Here is a 16,081-nt window from a genome sequence, read left to right as displayed (position 1 = left end):
GTAGATACTGCTAAGGTACTTCTGATATGCCATTTGTTGAGTATTTGGACAATTTTGTTTCGTCTCGTTCAATTAGTTTATTTTCGAACACTTTTTTTTATATGCAAGGTATAAGGGATATACCATGGTATGATTCGATATCAGAGTTCCACTCTTAAACAACAGAATTACTTGTTTTCCAATCAATTTTTGTCACCATAGACTGTTTAGTTTAAACATATTTAATTTGCGTACACACATATTGGATAAGACTCAAGTCAAACAGACTTACAATACAATATATAAGAGCATAGATATAAGAAGATGTGGTTTGAGTGCCAATAAGACAACTCTCCATCCAAGTCACAATTTATATAATTAAGCCAGGCGGCATATCAGATCGTATATTACCGCAACCAACAACACAGCAGTAGTCCGTTTTCAAATCTTTAAATGTGTCATTGTTAATAAAGTTGTCTCGTCATTATAATTTTTATATTTTCATTCAAATGATGCTCATGTTGTTTTGACATGTAAACGCAAACATTTAATCAGATGATTTTTTTTCCAAGTCTGCATGGTCACTGCTTATCAACCGTTAGCCCCAAGTTGATGAACTCTCGGAAATTATCGCGTGATTTCATAGTTTGGCTAATTAGATTAGACATGCGCAGTTAAATGTGAAACTGGTGTATTAAGAACAAAGATATAATAAACATGTGAAAGCTCTCTCACAGGCATACAACCAATAATTGAAAAATATAAGGGCACACACCACAAGCACGGGGACACATTCTACTGCATCCACACAGCGCGAACAACAAACCCTGCAGTAAATAGCTATAAGAAGATGTGGTATGAGTGCCAATGAGACAACTCTCCATCCAAGTCACAATTTGCATACATTGCATATTATTTCAACATTTGTATAAATTGGACAGAAAATCTAAGTAACAAAAAAGAAGAAAGAAAAAAAAATATAGAACACAAAAAACAACAAGAAATATATAAATAAAAAAAAACAGAAAAAAAAATCCCAACTGAACTTAGATGATGATGTGTGTGTGGTCACGTTTTACTACCTAAACAATACGGAATCTTTTCGACCCTCTAATAAACTCAAACACATTTTTAAAGATATTTTCATTTTAATTCCGAGTAAGTAGACAACTACCCGAGGTTAATAGTGCAAAATTTAAGTTACAAAAAATTTACGACAAAATGGACGATTTTTCTTTCCCTAGGTTTATTTTCCTTTTTTGGACGGTGATGTTCCTTTGGCACCATATTAAGGTGTTTATATATCCCAAGTCGTTCGCTATGCCCGTGTCTGTAGTGACGTTCTGGATTTCAATGAGCGTAATATATGTACTACTGGTAAATTATTAAGTCAAGGATTTTGTTACCACAAATTACTATGAACCTTTACTTAATTCTTCCATAGATACACATATTTGGTTTGCAAGTTTGGCTGTACCTGTAGAAAACTTATTTCAACGAAATAGCATATCCTGATTTTTACGGGTATGTTGTTCACCGAGCCCGGAAATTTAGATTCGACCTAGGTAAACTTATCAATCCTTTAGATAAACTTATTCTAAAAGGTTACCAATTCAACACTGAGTGTAATTAGATCTTTGATTGTATTTATTGGTATAAATATTGATTTTGTTATCAGTAAATTAAAACCATGCTAATTATTATTGTTATTTATCATATGCACATGCACGGTACTACAATCTGTCGATACTTATATTTTGGCATTGCAGAAGGTCATGATTTTTTTCTCTGACTGTCAATGACGTCTTAACACTAAATCCTTTGGATGTTGGATGAGTCCTGATTGATATTTTAGTCTTTGATACATGATTTTTTTATTAGTTGTTATTGGCTTTGAACTAGCATTCAGTAACTGCGAGTACTCTTATATCGGTGCTTTGTTGAACTAGCTGTCATTAACTGAGAGAACTCTTAGGTCGGTGCTTTGTTGAACTAGCTTTCAGTAACTGTGAGTCCGCCATATTTGTTTTTCGTAAATTGTTTTGTTATAAATTAGGCCGTTAGTTTTCTCGTTTGAATTGTTGCACATTTTCCATGTCGGGGCCTTTTATAGACGACTATAAGGTATGAAATTTTCTCATTGTTGAAGGCAGTACGGTGGCCTATAATTGCTTATATCCACTTGATTTGAACTCTGGTGGATAGTTGTCTCATTGGCAATCATACCACATCTCCTTATTTTTATATTACAATGAACTCTGGTGGATAGTTGTCTCATTGGCATTCATACCACATTTCCATATTTTTATGTAACAATGAACTCTGGTGGATAATTGTCTCATTGGCAATCATACCACATCTCCTGATTTTTATATAACAATGAACTCTGGTGGATAGTTGTCTCATAGGCAATCATACCACATCTCCTTATTTTCATATAACAATGAACTCTGGTGGATAGTAGTCTCATAGGCAATCATACCACATCTCCTTATTTTTATGTAACAATGAACTCTTTTTAGAAGGGCCAAGTGAGCTTTTCTCATCACTTGGCGTCCGTCATCTGTCGTCGTCGTTTTTTTATTTTGCATTTTGAACTTCTTCTTGAGAACCACTGAATGGAATGAAACCAAACATGGCATGAATGTTCCTTATGAGGTGCTGACCAAGTGTTGTTCCATCATCCAAGATGGCTGCCAGCAGGGGACTTCGTTTAACATAGGACCCTATGGACAAAACATACAAATGTCTTCTTTTATAGAACCACTGAATGGAATGAAACCAAACATGGCATGAATGTTCCTTGTGAGGTGCTGACCAAGTGTTGTTACTTTGTAGCAAATCCATCAACCATGATGGCTGCCAACAAGAGACTTAGTTTAACAAAGGACCCTAAGGGAAATATATACAAATGTCTTCTTCTAGAAAACCACCTAATTGATTGAAACCAAACATGGTATGAATGTTTCTTTTGAGGTGCTGACCAAGTATTGTTACTTTGAAACCGATCAATCACCCAAGATGGCCGCCAGCGGGGGACTTGTTTAACAAAGGACCCTATGGGAAATATATACAAATGTCTTCTTTTGAAGAAACCACTGAATGGAATGAAACCAAACATGGCATGAATGTTCCTTATAAGGTGCTGACCAAGTGTTGTTACTTTGTTGTTGTATAAAAAATATGTAAATCATTGTTTTACCTGTATAATAATGCTTTTTTTTGGCCTATTCAGTCAAAGAAATGATTCTTCCTGTTGGCTCCATTGTTTCACTTTTCAATGTACACATTCTTTTCTTTTCTAAGAAAGCAAGCTATCATAGTCTCTTGTTAGTGACTGGATCCATGGTGCCAAGAAATATATCTTTTGTATGATTAATATTTGATGAATCTCATTTAACCATGTTCATGATTTTCATAAACTGTACAATAAATTTATCTTATAATAAGGCATTATTTCAAGGATATTCCTTTATATATTCAAACAATAGTTAACTAATCAATTGCAACTTTTTGTCCTAGTACAATGTAGTAAATAAATGACTTTATGTACTGTGACCATATGTCATGTATCTGTCCATTTACCCAAAATCCACCAGGTAGGGACTGGTTTTTATAGTGACGTCCTATCAAAATATCATTTGACCAATATTTACCGCCGGCCTGGGCAATTACACATTTGACCTTTTTTTCTTCTTCCAACTTTGGTTTTCAAGACAGAAAATCACTTACATTGTATACTTATGTACTATTTTTAGAATAAGGGGCCATATTTTTTTCTCTTTCTTTGAATTCAATAAAAATATTGCGCAAGCTGTTAATATTTAAACCACTGACACAGCCATCTCAGTTGTGTTCAAGTTTTTTTTTTATTATAGGGTCAATATATATGACTTTGGAAGTGATGGCCTTAAGGATAATGCAAGCTAATTTTGGTTTTGATTCCAGTTTGTGATAGAAGAGATGCCAAGTGAGGACAGAAAGACACTTCTGACAAATCCTGGCTAAGATGATGGGAGAGGGACAACAGATGCCAAGTGAGGACAGAAAGACACTTCTGACAAATCCTGGCTAAGATGATGGGAGAGGGACAACAGATGCCAAGTGAGGACAGAAAGACACTTCTGACAAATCCTGGCTAAGATGATGGGAGAGGGACAACAGATGCCAAGTGAGGACAGAAAGGCACTTCTGACAAATCCTGGCTAAGATGATGGGAGAGGGACAACAGATGCCAAGTGAGGACAGAAAGACACTTCTGACAAATCCTGGCTAAGATGATGTATAGTATCAGGGTTTACAAGGTTTTTATTTCAGTGTATGATGGAAGAGGGACAACAGATGCCAAGTGAGGACAGAAAGACACTTCTGACAAATCCTGGCTAAGATGATGGGAGAGGGACAACAAATGCCAAGTCAGGACAGAAAGACACTTCTGACAAATCCTGGCTAAGATGATGGGAGAGGGACAACAGATGCCAAGTGAGGACAGAAAGACACTTCTGACAAATCCTGGCTAAGATGATGGGAGAGGGACAACAGATGCCAAGTGAGGACAGAAAGGCACTTCTGACAAATCCTGGCTAAGATGATGGGAGAGGGACAACAGATGCCAAGTGAGGACAGAAAGACACTTCTGACAAATCCTGGCTAAGATGATGTATAGTATCAGGGTTTACAAGGTTTTTATTTCAGTGTATGATGGAAGAGGGACAACAGATGCCAAGTGAGGACAGAAAGACACTTCTAACAAATCCTGGCTAAGATGATGTATAGTATCAGGGTTTACAAGGTTTTTATTTCAGTGTATGATGGAAGAGGGACAACAGATGCCAAGTGAGGACAGAAAGACACTTCTGACAAATCCTGGCTAAGATGATGTATAGTATCAGGGTTTACAAGGTTTGTATTTCAGTGTATGATGGAAGAGGGACAACAGATGCCAAGTGAGGACAGAAAGACACTTCCGACAAATCCTACCATAGATGATGTATAGTATCAGGGATTATAACATGATTCTATCTGAATAATCAGCATCCAATCTGGTCTGCACCAACATACAAAATTTGCAGTCCATGGAATTTAACCCAGTGACACAATTGCTGTATGAAACTCCTCTTCTCCAAATAACATAAAAAATACTTCATGTGATGTATGTAACATGAACAAACACAAATTTTTCAGTTCTTTTTTTTAATATTTTTTTAAAGTTTTTTTTTACTTTTTTCTCCTTACAAAATCTCTCAGACTCACTGATAAAATCACATGTATGCATCTTGGCAAACATTTTTTCACTTTTCATCCATGATAGACACCATTATTTATCCATGTGGGGTCTACTTGTAACTTCTTACATCACACATCAGTGATTTCACATTATTTCTCACTGATCTGTGTAAAAGTTGTCTAAAACGTATTTTAGGAAGCAGTTTTTTCATTTTGAGTTTAGAATCATCATTTCTCTTTATAATGTTTTCTCTAGGTTCCTTGTTTATAATCTGTTGAATGTTAATCCTGAAAAGAAAAAAAAAAAGAATTAATTATCATGATTATGTACCTCATTTTTTAATAAATTATTTTTATCAATTATGTGTATCTAATATATAAATCAATGTGTACCTTATATTACGGCACTTTTCTATGTTGTGTTTTGTGTATTGTTTGTCTTTTAGTCATTTTTCATTTTTTTTTAACCATGGTGTTGTTAGTTTGTTTTTAACTTATCAGTTTGAATATCCCTTAGGCTTTGGTATCTTTCGTCTCTCTTTATTTTAACCAAATATTTGAATCAATTATGTGTACCTGATTTTCAAATCAATTAATGAACACCTAAACTTTAACCAGTAACCTCTACATTCATACACAATGTTTGACCTATAGTCTGGTAGGTGCTGAATGAACAGCAGTAATCATTAAATACATATCTATGATCACAGCATATTAAATCATATGAAAGTAAACAGCTTTGTAACAGGCTGACATTGTTAAGTCAAATTGTTGAAGTACTAGCTCGCAAGTTCACAATTCACAGAAAGACAAAAATAGTGGAATCTTAACCTCTGCAACTGAAGAAAGGAGGAAATAAAGTATTAGAGAGCAAATGTTTGAGGCTTAATGTACCAACTTAAAAAACTGGACTATGTGTGTTGTAAAATTCAAATAGCATCACATTTTTGTAAAATAAGGCACAAGGTCAACACATGTAAATTTTTCAAATGATCAAAATAAAAAATCATTCTCTTATTTTAACACTGGATCGCTTATCACTGAAACATAAAGTATGAAACATGGACAGGTAGCCCTATATGATGACCAAGTATACCATTCAATGATTCTAAAGACATGGACAGGTAGCCCTATATGATGACCAAGTATACCATTCAATGATTCTAAAGACATGGACAGGTAACCCTATATGATGACCAAGTATACCATTCAATGATTCTAAAGACATGGACAGGTAGCCCTATATGATGACCAAGTATACCATTCAATGATTCTAAAGACATGGACAGGTAGCCCTATATGATGACCAAGTATACCATTCAATGATTCTAAAGACATGGACAGGTAGACCTATATGATGACCAAGTATACCATTCAATGATTCTAAAGATCAAACATAGAACTACTCTCTCACAATTTATATAAAGTTAATAGCTGGTATAATATTATATCTCCCCTTCCATGAAGGGAGACATTATGTTTTATTACAATGTAGTACTTCTTCTCACTTTCATACAACCTTGTCTGGGTGAAAAACAGTTTGATCTTTTGATTGTTTGGTTTTTAAAGCCACTTTCTGCACTATTTTGTGTCTGTCAGTTTATATTGGTGGAGGAAGCCGGAGTGCCCAGAGAGAACCACTGACCTTAGGCATGTTAGGAAGGAAAACAGACAATCCTAGTCAATTAAGATTGGGAGTGGAGTGCACCTTCCACGTGCGGGATTTGAGTTCACAACCTCAGTGTTAACAGGCTAGTGATACAGTAGTTCGACTACTTAAGACCACTCAGCCACTGAATTTGACATGATATTTAGCATTATGGTGAATACCATACACATAAGGGTGTAGCATAACATCATCACCTTAACTTTTGACCTGAAGGTCAAAATTATAGATTTTTTTTTACATGTTCATGTCTGAAACATAACTTTTTTATTCTTTAACAGTACCTCAAGATGATGAGAGAAATGTACCAAACACCTTTAACCTTTAAAGCCCTATTTTGTTTTTATATGTCCCCCCTGAAAAACTATATGCCTAGACTTTATCAATATCAGTATTTGCCCCTTGGTTTCTTGTCCACCTTGCAATAAATTTCTCAAATATCTCAAAAATGGTCAATATCCCCATTCCTAAACCATATATATTCTTAACTGCCTTGATCATACCTGTCTAGTGGAATATAGGTCTTGCCTTTGGGAACATGCCTACTCTTTGAAATCATTTACTATTAAATATCTTGAAAACTGTTCATATCCCAACCCCTAACCCTTCATATTCAAAAGTGTCATGACAAAACCTTTACAGGGTACCATAAGTTTTGTGTTTGGGGTGCCCCAATCCTCTAGATCATTAACTGTTAAATATATCACAAACTGTTTCCATTCCCACCCTTCAATCATATGTACCCTGAATTGCCATGACGAGACCTTTTAAGACCACCATAGATTTTGTCTCTGTGTGGGGGGACTGGGGCTCATGCTACAACCTCTGATATTATAAATGATTAAATATAAAGAAAGTTTATATTCATTTACCATGACAATACCTTTTCAGGGCCTTCTATAAATGAAGGAGACACATTATTGTTACTTTGTCTGGGTATAGTATTTTTGTTATCAGTTATAAAGGAGAATGGACTACATTTTATCTAACAATTATTGTAACTGAGATCTGGAAAACTTCTTTAGCATTTGTGTTATTTACGGGAAAGGACTTACAGATTATCAATGGTTTTTCAAATGAGAGGGTGTTTCTCGACTGTAATCTCATAGAAGTGCTACAGCAAAGAAACATCCTCCAGTTTGAAAGATCATTGATATTCAGTTTACCGCTTGTTTTCCTAAGCAATCTCAATGACGTAGGATTATGACATCATTGTGTTCTCACTCTCCTAAACTGAGAACATGTCAATGACGTAGGATTATGACATCACCGTGTTCTCACTCTCCTCAACTGAGAAAATGTCAATGACGTAGGATTATGACGTCATCGTGTTCTCACTCTCCTTAACTGAGAAAATGTCAATGACGTAGGATTATGTAGTCATCACGTGTTTTCACTCTCCTTGACTGAGAACAATGACATAGGATTATGACGTCATGGTGTTCTCACTCTACTTGACTGAGAAATTGTCAATGACGTAGGATTCTGACGTCATTGTGTTTTCACTCCTGGACTGAGAAAATGTCAACAACGTAGGATTATGACGTCATTGTGTTCTTATTCTCCTAGACTGAGAAAATGTCAATGACATAGGATTATGATAACATCGAGTTTTCACTCTCCTAGACTGAGAAATTGTCAATGACGTAGGGTTATGATGTCATCGTGTTTTCACTCTCCTCAACTGAGAACATGTCAATGACGTAGGATTATGAGGTCATTGTGTTTCACTCTCCTGGACTGAGAACATGTCAATGACATAGGATTATGAGGTCATTGTGTTTCACTCTCCTGGACTGAGAAAATGTCAATGATGTAGGATTATGACGTCATTGTGTTCTTATTCTCCAAGACTGAGAAAATGTCAATGACATAGGATTATGATAACATCGAGTTTTCACTCTCCTAGACTGAGAAATTGTCAATGACGTAGGGTTATGATGTCATCGTGTTTTCACTCTCCTCGACTGAGAACATGTCAATGATGTAGGATTATGAGGTCATTGTGTTTCACTCTCCTGGACTGAGAACATGTCAATGACATAGGATTATGAGGTCATTGTGTTTCACTCTCCTGGACTGAGAAAATGTCAATGACGGGATTATGACGTCATTGTGTTCTCACTCTCCTCGACTGAGAACGATGTAGGATTATGATGTCATCTTGTTTTTGCTCTCAAGTAAGAAAATTCCATATCAGTCGAGTAGCATGAAATGGATTATTATCACAAAAAAAGAAAATTTAAGAAAAAAGCGATAATACATATTATCTAACAATTATCATAACTGTGGTCTGGATATCTAATATAATATTTGTGTATCTCACAATTATCATAACTGTGGTCTGGATAACTAATATAGTATTTGTGTGTCTCACATTAATAATAACTGTGGTCTGGATAACTAATATAGTATTTGTGTATCTCACAATTATCATAACTGTGGTCTGGATAACTAATATAGTATTTGTGTATCTCACAATTATCATAACTGTGGTCTGGATAACTAATATAGTATTTGTGTATCTCACATTAATCATAACTGTGATCTGGATATCTAATATAGTATTTGTGTATCTCACAATTATCATAACTGTGGTCTGGATAACTAATATAGTATTTGTGTATCTCACAATTATCATAACTGTGGTCTGGATAACTAATATAGTATTTGTGTATCTCACATTTATCATAACTGTGGTCTGGATAACTAATATAGTATTTGTGTATCTCACAATTATCATAACTGTGGTCTGGATAACTAATATAGTATTTGTGTATCTCACATTAATCATAACTGTGATCTGGATATCTAATATAGTATTTGTGTATCTCACAATTATCATAACTGTGGTCTGGATAACTAATATAGTATTTGTGTATCTCACATTAATCATAACTGTGGTCTGGATATCTAGTATAGTATTTGTGTATCTCACAATTATCATAACTGTGATCTGGATAACTAATATAGTATTTGTGTATCTCACATTAATCATAACTGTGATCTGGATATCTAATATAGTATTTGTGTATCTCACAATTATCATAACTGTGGTCTGGATAACTAATATAGTATTTGTGTATCTCACAATTATCATAACTGTGGTCTGGATAACTAATATAGTATTTGTGTATCTCACATTAATCATAACTGTGGTCTGGATATCTAGTATAGTATTTGTGTATCTCACAATTAGTATTTGTGTTATCAGTTAATAAAGAAAGAATAATGAACATAATTATCATAACTTTGGTCAATAGTGAATAACTAATACAGAAAAAGTAAGTTGTGTTAGGGAGGATATTAAGTAACCACTAACATAAACTAGTAACTAACTAAATACAATGTTCCTGCTAAACAAAAGTTGTTGAATTCGAGTCAAACATGGTTCTGAACTTTAGATTATTCTTGCATTGTATACTTCATGTAAATACAGTTTCTTCATTAAAGTAACAAGACATTTACTGAGGGTAGGATTACTGAAAAATACATGGATGTTTGGAAACAAAGGCACTTTATTGGCAACCTTTAAAGCTATTAAATGGCAAATGTCTGCAGTTGCATGACCTTAAGTTTAGCAGCCATATTTGTTTACAGGAATTGAAATTTTAAACAGGAAAATTAAAATAATTCTGGAATGGGTTCTTGAAAAATCTTTGGAAAAATAGTCAGAAGAAAACTAAAAAATATTTCACTACTGAACATAAAGTATCTTACTAATTACACAAAATGATGATAATTATGAAAACAGTGAATAACTGCGTAAAAATTTGATCTCTAGGTAAAACATTCTAAGGGATCTACCAACATTCTGTAAATAGTTTTTCCAAGAGATCCACAAACATTCTATAAATAGTTTTTCAAGAGATCCACCAACATTCTATAAATAGTTTATCGTTTAGGGTCATGAAAGCAAATTATACTAACAAATTACTTGTGTGTGCACACTTAATTATTTTCAATTTAATTGATTACAGTTTAAGTGTATGTACTTGATGGCACTGGCATCTCAATAACTGCTTATTTCATTGATCCCTGTTTAAGGCCCCAAAAAGCTTTCATAATTACACATCTTGTACCGTTTTATAAATTTTGTCAAGTTTAGCTGAAACAACAAACAAACAATCATGCTATTAATACTTACAAAGTAAAATAAGTTAATGGTTTGGTTGAAAGTTCTGTATACTAGGTGGTGCTCCTTGTGTAGGAGGAACTGCAAAACAAATCATTAAAGCAAGCGTAGTAACAGGGTCATAAACAAAGCAAGCAAACATAATACAGGGAAAACAACTTTGTTATAGCAAAATCAAAGGGATACAACTCTTATAGCAAAATCAAAGGGATATAACTCTTATAGCAAAATCAAAGGGATATAACTCTTATGATAGAAAAATTGGAAAACTTATCAAAATTTGTAAAATAAATAATTATTTCATGATTTTGTAAATGTGGATTGTAAATGGGGAAATATTCATGTTAAAATCTCTTTAACCTTAAAAAGGCTTTTATATTGACTGAAAGATTATGTAAGCAGGTATTGCTCTTCTCAGTAAACAGGGAAGAAACTTCAGGTGTAAATATATGTCAAAAGAAAGGAAACCTTTAGATGCAACACAAAATTATGCAAACCAATGGTGTCCATACCGAGTAGCCAAACCATTTAAAAGAATTAAAGTTGTAAATTAATAGATATCATATTATTGTTGTGATTAAGAATCATGTCTTGGCAGTCATTCTGGTTTCACTTACCAAAGTAAAAAAAATTGAAAGAACATTTCCTCAATATTGACCTTAATAAATTCATTGGTTCATCAGCATTCTTACTTATAAATATGTTTATTATCCAAAAAGCAATAATTAGTTGGTAGTAACCTTTATGTCCTTATCTTATTCACTGTGTCAATAATAGATGAGTTATGTAAAGTGAAGGACATCTGAACAAAAGAAGGAAAACAGCTGCCACAGAAGCTCAAGATATGTTTGTCCATAAATCATTGAAAGAAAACAGCTGCCACAGAAGCTCATGATACGTTTGTCCATAAATCATTGAAAGAAAACAGCTGCCACAGAGGCTCAAGATATGTTTGTCCATAAATCATTGAAAGAAAACAGCTGCCACAGAAGCTCATGATACGTTTGTCCATAAATCATTGAAAGAAAACAGCTGCCACAGAAGCTCAAGATATGTTTGTCCATAAATCATTGAAAGAAAACAGCTGCCACAGAAGCTCATGATACGTTTGTCCATAAATCATTGAAAGAAAACAGCTGCCACAGAAGCTCATGATACGTTTGTCCATAAATCATTGAAAGAAAACAGCTGCCACAGAAGCTCATTGAAAGTAAACAGGACTCAAATTATCTTCAGACCGAAAAAATACTGTAAAGTTTTAACAATACCAGACCCTAACTCAAGAATGACTAATGTGAAAATTGTCAAAATGAAAAGGGAGCAGACATTTATTAGTAAGCCATCTTTAGTTACAACTAATAAAATGAAATAATACAATGTAATATGGGAATTTCCCATAGGTGAAACAATTTTAACCTTAGACTGTATTAAGATTTTTTTTCAATATTGTTGTCCCCCAAAATTTCTGTACAAACATGGGTCTAGTATTTTAATAATTCCTTTTAGGATTAATTATTGTTTTTTATAAAAGTTATATGACATTGAAGACAAAAGATTGAAGAGTAACACAGGATCATATTTATTTGCTGTTGTTGGAGAATTTTTATTTTCTATGCTAATTCTTTAAATATTTTTATTTAAGACGGTGCCATGTTTTTTTCCTCACAATTTTTCGTTATTACTTGATCGGAAAGAAGATGGGTGGTATAGTGTCTTAATGAGTCTTTATTTTTAAACAAGGAATTAATTGATTTTCTGGAATAATTTTGAACTCTGGAAAATTGATTAGAAATGTATGATGAAATCTAACCCAACTAAATAGGGTTAGCAATGCACACATGGCTACGGTTAATTTTACTTTCACTGATATTTCAGTATGAACTAACCCACCCCCCTTAGACATGTGCACATGGCTATTCAGTTGGGTTAGTTTGCATCATACATTTCTTACCAATTTTCCAGAATTCAAATAATTCGTTGTTTTTATGGTTTTCCAGATAAAGGCATTCAAAAATGCAATTCAAAAATGAAGGTACTAATTACAAAAAAATAATAGGGATTTATTTTATTCTTTTTCATGTTTATAGGAAGAAATACATTTCCTGTAATGAGACATACATTTACTGCATATTGTTAAAAATGCAATAAATGGGGAATAAATATGTATTTAATTTCTGTTGCATTTTGCTTATCAATACTGATTTTACATGTGAAATAGACCCCACTTGAATTCTGTTATCTATACAATATTTGTGATCTTTTCTTTCAGAAAATTACGTCCCCAAAACAATAATAATTCACCGTTGCTTCATAATTTACAGTATAATCTTATATAGTGTAGATCAAAAGTTTGCAAGTGAATAGGTAGCTAAGGGACACTGATAAATCAAGTTAATATTGAATAATACTGACAGTGTCAAATCCCTTTATGTAATAGTCCCAGATGGCATTTGTAAAATCAGTTGGAGAATCGTGAGACCTTAGTTTTTGACGAAGTCCAATAACTTTGGAACTAATCTGGAAATAATCAAAATGAAAATTTGAACCTAACATTGTGATAAAATTTGGTAAAGATTTGAATTATGAATTGTATACCTATTTTTTTTTAATTCTGTCCGTCTGAACTAATGGTAAATAGATTTAAGATAAGATTTTGTTTTATTGAAGACTTATGTTAGAAAACTTTCAAAATTTAAATTAAATTAAACAAATTGAACAAAAAGTCAACAAAAAAAAAATCAATAAACATTAAAAATGTATATAAAAAAAACTAACTGTTGAACTTACCATGCAAATTCTACTCACTTTTTTCATTTAACACATAAACCCTATAAACTATAACAGACAAGGGAGGCAAACATAAAAAAGACTATGATAATAATTAAAGGAGATAAATCTGTTACAATAAAGAAATGATTAACGAAGTAACTACTTAGCCTATCTACTAATATGGGTGGATAACCCTTATTATAGTATGATATAACAACAGGGAGATAGTTTATATAACAAGGGGTGATAACCCTTATTAAAGTATGATATAACAACAGGGAGACAGTTTATTTAACAAGGGGTGATAACCCTTATTATAGTATGATATAACAACAGGGAGATAGTTTATTTAACAAGGCGTGATAACCCTTATAATAGTTAATATAACAGGGAGACAGTTTATTTAACAAGGGGTGATAACCCTTATAATAGTATGATATAACAACAGGGAGACAGTTTATTTAACAAGGGGTGATAACCCTTATTATAGTATGATATAACAACAGGGAGAGAGTTTATTTAACAAGGGGTGATAACCCTTATTATAGTATGATATAACAACAGGGAGATAGTTTATAAACAAGGGGTGATAACCCTTATTATAGTATGATATAACAACAGGGAGATAGTTTATAAACAAGGGGTGATAACCCTTATTATAGTATGATATAACAACAGGGAGACAGTTTATTTAACAAGGGGTGATAACCCTTATTATAGTATGATATAACAACAGGGAGACAGTTTATATAACAAGGGGTGATAACCCTTATTATAGTATGATATAACAACAGGGAGACAGTTTATTTAACAAGGGGTGATAACCCTTATTATAGTATGATATAACAACAGGGAGAGAGTTTATTTAACAAGGGGTGATAACCCTTATTATAGTATGATATAACAACAGGGAGATAGTTTATATAACAAGGGGTGATACCCCTTATTAAAGTATGATATAACAACAGGGAGACAGTTTATTTAACAAGGGGTGATAACCCTTATTATAGTATGATATAACAACAGGGAGATAGTTTATTTAACAAGGGGTGATAACCCTTATAATAGTATGATAAAACAGGGAGACAGTTTATTTAACAAGGGGTGATAACCCTTATAATAGTATGATATAACAACAGGGAGACAGTTTATTTAACAAGGGGTGATAACCCTTATTATAGTATGATATAACAACAGGGAGAGAGTGTATTTAACAAGGGGTGATAACCCTTATTATAGTATGATATAACAACAGGGAGATAGTTTATATAACAAGGGGTGATACCCCTTATTAAAGTATGATATAACAACAGGGAGACAGTTTATTTAACAAGGGGTGATAACCCTTATTATAGTATGATATAACAACAGGGAGATAGTTTATTTAACAAGGGGTGATAACCCTTATAATAGTATGATAAAACAGGGAGACAGTTTATTTAACAAGGGGTGATAACCCTTATAATAGTATGATATAACAACAGGGAGATAGTTTATTTAACAAGGGGTGATAACCCTTATTATAGTATGATATAACAACAGGGAGATAGTTTATAAACAAGGGGTGATAACCCTTATTATAGTATGATATAACAACAGGGAGATAGTTTATAAACAAGGAGTGATAACCCTTATTATAGTATGATATAACAACAGGGAGACAGTTTATTTAACAAGGGGTGATAACCCTTATTATAGTATGATATAACAACAGGGAGACAGTTTATATAACAAGGGGTGATAACCCTTATTATAGTATGATATAACAACAGGGAGACAGTTTATTTAACAAGGGGTGATAACCCTTATTATAGTATGATATAACAACAGGGAGAGAGTTTATTTAACAAGGGGTGATAACCCTTATTATAGTATGATATAACAACAGGGAGACAGTTTATTTAACAAGGGGTGATAACCCTTATTATAGTATGATATAACAGGGAGACAGTTTATTTAACAAGGGGTGATAACCCTTATTATAGTATGATATAACAACAGGGAGACAGTTTATTTAACAAGGGGTGATAACCCTTATTATAGTATGATATGACAACAGGGAGACAGTTTATTTAACAAGGGGTGATAACCCTTATTATAGTATGATATAACAACAGGGAGATAGTTTATTTAACAAGGGGTGATAACCCTTATAATAGTATGATATAACAACAGGGAGACAGTTTATTTAACAAGGGGTGATAACCCTAAATATAGTATGATATAACAACAGGGAGACAGTTTATATAACAAGGGGTGATAACCCTAATTATAGTATGATATAACAGGGAGGTATTTTATATAAC

General features: G+C 33.3%; 1 protein-coding gene across 3 annotated transcripts in view; it reads right to left on the bottom strand.

Annotated features, from left to right (window-relative positions):
- Nucleotides 1–5,155: 5,155 nt before the first annotated feature.
- Nucleotides 5,156–16,081, bottom strand: part of LOC127711175 (ataxin-2-like) — a 77,531-nt gene continuing 66,605 nt past the window's right edge. For 2 of the 3 annotated variants that reach the window (XM_052217142.1, XM_052217143.1), the window contains 2 exons: nucleotides 11,019–11,087; nucleotides 5,156–5,493 (listed from right to left, as the gene is read on the bottom strand). In XM_052217142.1, the coding sequence (XP_052073102.1) occupies nucleotides 11,032–11,087 (56 nt within the window). In that variant the 3' untranslated portion in view covers nucleotides 5,156–5,493; nucleotides 11,019–11,031. The remainder of the gene's footprint in view (nucleotides 5,494–11,018; nucleotides 11,088–16,081) is intronic. The other variant, XM_052217144.1, reaches the window with a different exon arrangement.

This window comes from Mytilus californianus, unplaced genomic scaffold (assembly GCF_021869535.1).
Source record: "Mytilus californianus isolate M0D057914Y unplaced genomic scaffold, xbMytCali1.0.p SCAF_8, whole genome shotgun sequence".
Lineage (NCBI taxonomy): Eukaryota > Metazoa > Mollusca > Bivalvia > Mytilida > Mytilidae > Mytilus > Mytilus californianus.
This window is presented reverse-complemented; position numbering and strand designations above follow the sequence as displayed.